At 41.4% G+C, this 6,280-nt stretch overlaps 1 protein-coding gene across 1 annotated transcript; it reads right to left on the bottom strand.

Annotated features, from left to right (window-relative positions):
- Nucleotides 1-3,049: 3,049 nt before the first annotated feature.
- C8R40DRAFT_1175845 (uncharacterized protein) lies at nucleotides 3,050-4,217 on the bottom strand (the record flags this gene model as incomplete). The annotated part of the gene is made up of 4 exons (XM_046232398.1): nucleotides 3,050-3,091; nucleotides 3,147-3,284; nucleotides 3,345-3,811; nucleotides 3,941-4,217. 4 exons carry the CDS (start codon nucleotides 4,215-4,217, stop codon nucleotides 3,050-3,052), a joined length of 924 nt encoding a protein of 307 aa, XP_046081238.1.
- Nucleotides 4,218-6,280: the final 2,063 nt, after the last annotated feature.

Genomic DNA, 6,280 nt, shown 5'->3' with positions numbered 1-6,280 from the left:
TTCGACTAATGCAAGTCGACTTGGAACGAATGGCATATTGAAAGCCAATTAGCCTGGGCTTTTATACCGAAACAGTGAAATTAAGCTCCTGACCAAATTAGGACAACTGAGGACAGTTGGATTCTTTAGTTTGGGGGAGGAGGATATCGATTTGATTGAAAATTTACAAAATTTCAATTAGACTAATAGTTTCATCAGGAAAACCACCTCCGGAAAATCGGGCACTAATTTTCCTCTCATGGTCGAAATCTTCCTAATCCTATCAATTAGCCGAAATTCACCAAATTAATGAGATCAAAATCACGGCTTCTAAATTTGACATATATTTTGCCAAATTGGAAAGATTAAAATGATGGCTTTTAAATTTGACAAAAGTTTTGCCAAATTACAGAAGTTTGTGATACTACAAGCTACCATAATATTGTGAATTTGAGCCCTCTGCGAGTGCATGGAAAGTCTTTTATGGTAGCATATGTGAATAATTTGTTTGCCCAGAGCAATACTCAGTTGATGTGACTTAGTGTGTAATATACCACCAGTGAGCATAGAGCAAGCCTGGAGTGAGCAACTTGAAGCAAAAGAAGCTTAAAGGCCTAAGTAGTAGAAAAATTCGAGCAAGTCCAATTCATATAGACGGTGACTTGAGTGTTGAATTGTATATTACCTCGGTTGCAGGTCGCCGTCTCAGTCAATAGTCGGAGTTTAAATTTACTCGATCCCTGTAAATCCCCGTTATCGCTCGTTCTCTTGTGCTTTCTTCCCCCCATCATCATTGCTTCAGTCAGTCTCTCCTTAATTTTCTCCAGTCACTAAACTTTTCCTGCTAGGCATTCAGCTTCCAACACATCTTATGGAGATACAGGCTGGTGTCGAGCAAGTAAGAAACAATGGGTGGCTAAGGGTTAATAGGTGAGCTATGTATTTTTGCTTTGCTTGGTAGAGTTAAACAAAGTCTCGACTCTTCAGTGTGACTCTTCAATACCCACAAAAATATTTCAAAGGTGTGTTGTCATATATTTCTGTTTGCTCATCTCTCATACTGAGTTCCTCACACTAGATTCTCAACAAGTGCCGTGTTCCAATTTTTTTGCTGTGACGTTTGCAGATTGGTACTGTTGGTGATTACTGTGCTGAGGAGTTTCGAGTAGTCTAGTTTTAAATACTATATCTATGTTGTATTTATTGTACACATACCAAATGCATTCACTATTTGCTTCATATGTGGTTATTGAATCATAAAGGGAAATTTGAACAAATTCACGCTCGAAATCTGCTCGCAACTAGGCATTAATTTGAAGAAATCCGACTGTTTAGCGCTGATTTCACCTAAAATATATGGGGGGCTAAATAATCTGGCTAATTTCAAGAAATAACTAATCCATCAAATTTCAGCAATTTTACCAAATTTATGCCCTATTTCCCATGGGTGGGTTTCCTGATGTTTGCAATTCGATTGAATGGTATTGCAAACGCAGTGACCCAGAATTGATCAAAGTGATCATACAGAAGGTCAAAATATGCGGAATGAGTAAAGAAACTGCGCTCAGAACCTGAAAGTGGAGTTGAGAATACCTCCCGACGTTGTTATGATCAATGGCGAACGGAGATTGACTTGAGCACTCAGGACAATGAAGACAGTAAAGTCTTGCGGACCTGATCTCGCGTGAAAATTCATGCCAGGATCCGGAATGGAGTCTTACTTTGAACCCCTATTCAAAGGTGGAACTCAGAGCTGGCTCGATAATTTGCAAGCACTCATTCAGATTAAAACATGAATTGAGTTGAATAGTGTATTGAGAGAACAGAAAATATATTTACTCATTCAAATTAATAAGAATGAGCAAGAGTAGCTCTTCAATCAAATTAAATGGGATCAACAAAGTATTTGTCCCAGGACTTAGTTTCACTCATTCAAATTAATATGAAAATGAGCATGAGAGCTCGTAAATTGGTATATACAGGACAGCTATAAGCTATCCACAACAAAAATAATAGGTAAAACTACTTACAAGAAATACAAGAAAAACAGGAAAAATACAAGATATGTATTAGAAATAAATCTAATAAAACAAAATGGTCTCGATTGACCTGTGGTCCTGAAAAGGTCCATAATGAGATTTTTGGGCTTAAGAACCCAGACGATACGACCGCGAGTGGTCAGCTATAATGAGATATGGGCATGAGAGCCCGTCCGTCCGTGTATGACAAAATGTAAAATAAAAATAAAATAAAATGAACGCCCCGAAGACCCCAAGATCCAAGCTTTGAAAGCCTGAGCAAACTCAGATCCCCTTTTCAGGAGAGGGAGTCGACTCAGTCAAACTTTCAATCTGAGGCAGGTCCAATTCAGTTTGAATCGGACTTCCCTCTGGAAGGCTTGCAATGTCTTCGGCCCCTGAATCCTTCTCAACTACGGTGATTGGAAGGGAACCTTGAGTATCGAGATCCTCCGAGTCTTCGACCGCAGGTTATGGTGGCTGAAAGGCGTCTACCAGATGTCCGTCCGAGGTTATTGTTGCTGAAGAAGTGCCAGAATGGATGCTACGGAGTAGATCGATCCATTCTGCGGGTGTTTGATTTTCAAACTTCAACCCATTCAAATTGAATGGGCTGGACCACTGAAAAAGGGTGGCCAAGACAGTCCAATCTTCAATGGAAATAGATTCACGTTGAGGCTCGGCAGCCTTAAGGGCCTCGAGGACGACAATTGGATCTTGACCAGCCAGCTGTAGATCCATGAAAGACTGCAAGAACGACTGGCGGACCTGATCAAATAAGGCGCTCAGCCCGTCCAGCTGCATACGAAGTGCCTGAGTACGTCGAAGGGAGTTCGTCAAGTCTAAATGAATGAAATTAAGAACCAGATTAATAAATCAATTTTAAAGAAAAACAACTTACTGAGTGTACTGCTTGTGGTGGCGACGTGAAGCGCATTGAGCACGTCCATGGCCAGATCCACATCTAACGAGCACATGCACTTGAGGCTCCGAGAGGAACATGACTCACATTTGAGCCCTGGCAAACGAGAAGAGTTCGGATTGAACTCTCCTCAAGACAAAGCTGAAACGCAGGCCTGCGCAGGAATTGCAGGCTATGAAAATATGATTAACTAATTAAAATGAATGTGCTAAAACAAAGGAACTTACGTCACGAATAGTATGATTAATTTGCAGTAAATCCTGCATAGTAAAACTGGCCTTCTGAGTAGTCAAGATAGCACCTAAATCGAGGAACTCTGGGTTCACTTTGAATATGGGGTTTTGACGATGCAAAGGGGCGCTGTTCTATTCAAATTAATAGAAATGAGTTAGATTGAATTAAATGAAAATAAAATGAGAGCTTACTCGGGCGTGTTCAATTTGTTTGAATGGAGTAAATCCCTCCACCGAGTCTCCGGGCAATTTCAGACGACCCTGGTCATTGATGAGCAGGGCAGGACGAAATTTCGATGCTTTGGAGGAGGTAGGAGCGGATTTAGAAGATTTGAGACGTTTTGAGGGTGGAGGCACAACCTCCTCCTCTGTCTCGGATTCTTCGACCTCCAGGACTTCCATCTGACGTGCTTTTCCTTTTGCGGCCTGACAAAGGCGAGGGGGGAGACGAACACGTTTGATTTGATAAGAGGGCGTCGCCGATTCCTCTGACTCCGGAGAAACCCGGGATTCCTCTACCACTTTAACAGTGGTTTTGGACCGAGCTGTTGCTTTGGGTTTAGGAAGAGGCTTCTCCACCTTCTTCTTTGAAGAAGAAGCTTTGGGAGCATCAGAAAGATCTTCCTTGCAAGGAGTTTTATTAGCGGAGCGATGATCCACTGGAAAACGAAGAAATGATGAATTAAATAGAATCAAATTGATAAAAGATGATACGCACGGATTGATGAGGCATCAGCCATAAGGCTGGCCAATTCACGTTTGCATTTATTCTGTTTAGGAGGACCCACTGATTGATGATCTCCCGAAGGAGAAGGGGAATCCTCCGCGGGGATACAGAAATGTCAGAAGAGGACTCGATCCATCGTAGTCAGGAGAACTCTGAGAGCTCAGGATAGGTGGGATGTACTCCCCATCCAGAAGTTTTTGATATTTGGGGCTCTCGAAAAACGAAGGGAGCGTAGATTTTGATTTGATACCAGCTAGGAGTCCCTGAGCCTCTGATAATGAGGTTGGGAGAACAGTAGTTGTGGCCGAAGATCGAGTTTGACTCGAGGTTGAAGCCATTTTGAATGAACAAGATGGAAGAAGAAAAGGAAAAGGAAGAAAACGGACTTCAACGAAAAATTGTTGAACCCCGTGCCACGAACCAAATAAATGTACACACTGATTCAGTGTGTACGTCAGAGCAGCTCTCCGTGAAATGGAAGCTCGTTCTGTGACTAGATGATGAAAAGATTGTGAATTAAAATTTCGAAATGTGATACGAATACCAAAAAAGTATTCAATTCAAATTGAGCGCTAAACTGTTACAATTCATAGCAGGCGTGTGAATAAATTGATAAGATGAGCGCTAGAAACCCATTTGAGGGCATCCAAATTGATTGGAGAGCACGGAGAAGTAGAGATCCAAACCCAGTGATTTACATTAAAAGGAGATATAGTCTTGTCGAATCAATCTAATAACAGATTGGGTATCCTTTCCCGATACAAAACTACGAATGACCAAGGACAGTCAAATTCTTTAGTTTGGGGGAGATGACACACCTAAATTTTGGCTAGATGTCTATGCTGTGAATTGTGACATTTTCACGTATAGATTCGTATCGAGAGGACTGTAATTGAGACCCAGATTGACAGTCAAAGTCAATACTGAATCAGTCTAATAAGTTGAAGGGACCATATACCCATACTACCACAAGTTGGTTAGTTTACCCATCCCTGATACTACCTTTGGATAACAGTCTACCTGTTTGTCAAGCAGGATTATACCAGACTCGGACTACATCCGAAGGATGACCATTCACATATGACATACCAAGGGTATTCTTATTGGGCCTTACACTGGCAGGAGTTTGGAAGAACTTACTCAAGTGACCATGAGCCAAGGATTGACTCGAAATGACTTTCTAGAACTCAGGAATTATTAAATACTCCTTCTAGAACAAGATCATGCATTAATCTAAAAGACTGCGATTTAGTCTAATAGACCAATCAAGTCACATGGTTGAGGAAAATGACTAGAAGAACGATCAAAGTACTGCGAGGCTCCGAAGACATATCAAATGAATGTCAAAGAGTCCTGACGTAGAAAATATTGAAGAACACAATTAAAAGAATATTGGATGAATACCCTGTTGGCCAAAGCAGTTCTTACGAGTCCCGGAGGGGTACAAATCTCTCAAATAAATATATTGTTTCATATCTGTTATCTTTGTGTTTCCAATAACCGTTTTATCTCTTGACGAAACAGGAAGTAGATCTTGCTTATCATTTCATTTATATACAGAAATTGTTGTTGTATACCCTCAGCTTTCTTATCATGCCGAGGGTGAGTTATTGTGTTTATTTTGTTCGATACTTATCGTTGCTTATCATAACCTTAGTTCGAACTTATTATATCTTGATAGGTAGAGAATACATGAGCTTTTTTATCACGCTGAGGTTCAAACTTATTATATTTTGATAGGTTATAGGCCCCGCCGCTGTCCTACACCGAGTGATCTCATTCCTCCCTGCATTACTAAAGCTCATAAATTCATTTGCCATTCTCTGCATCCTTACATCTTGAGACCCAAAACATGGCTAGCAATGGTGCTGTTCCACCTCCTATCCCTGAGGTCTCTGCAGATCTAAAATTTGACAGAGGAGTCAAAGTCAGCTGGACTCCTGTCAAACGAAGAATTGTGAACTCACTAAAGACTCAAGGTCTTCTCGGCTATACTGATGGGACTATACCCAAACCACCTCCAATTATTACTGTATCTCCACTGGCTCGCACAACAACCACCGACCAGACCACTACCACAATGGTCTCTCCCTCACCTCCTCATGATCCATCCAAAGCTACAGCTATCTTTTCGCTCACGCCGTCACTCCAAGAATGGACATTCCGAAATGATCGAGCAAAAGGCATTCTTGAATTGCATGTTGAGGACCTGCCGTCTTTGATGCCAGATGTGGATGCAAGGACGGCAAAGGAAGTAGTAGATGCACTGGAAAACGAGTTTGCTAGGAAGGATGAGATGCGAAAGGTGATTACGGAGCATAACCTTTGATCCCTGACATTCCGTGAGACTATCCTCATCAACGAATTCCTAAATCAGCTTCATGGACTCAGAAAGGACGCT

This window comes from Lentinula edodes, assembly GCF_021015755.1.
Source record: "Lentinula edodes strain Le(Bin) 0899 ss11 chromosome Unknown C8R40scaffold_47, whole genome shotgun sequence".
Taxonomy (NCBI): domain Eukaryota; kingdom Fungi; phylum Basidiomycota; class Agaricomycetes; order Agaricales; family Omphalotaceae; genus Lentinula; species Lentinula edodes.
Note: the sequence above shows the minus strand (reverse complement) of the source record. Positions and strands in the feature narration are given on the sequence as shown.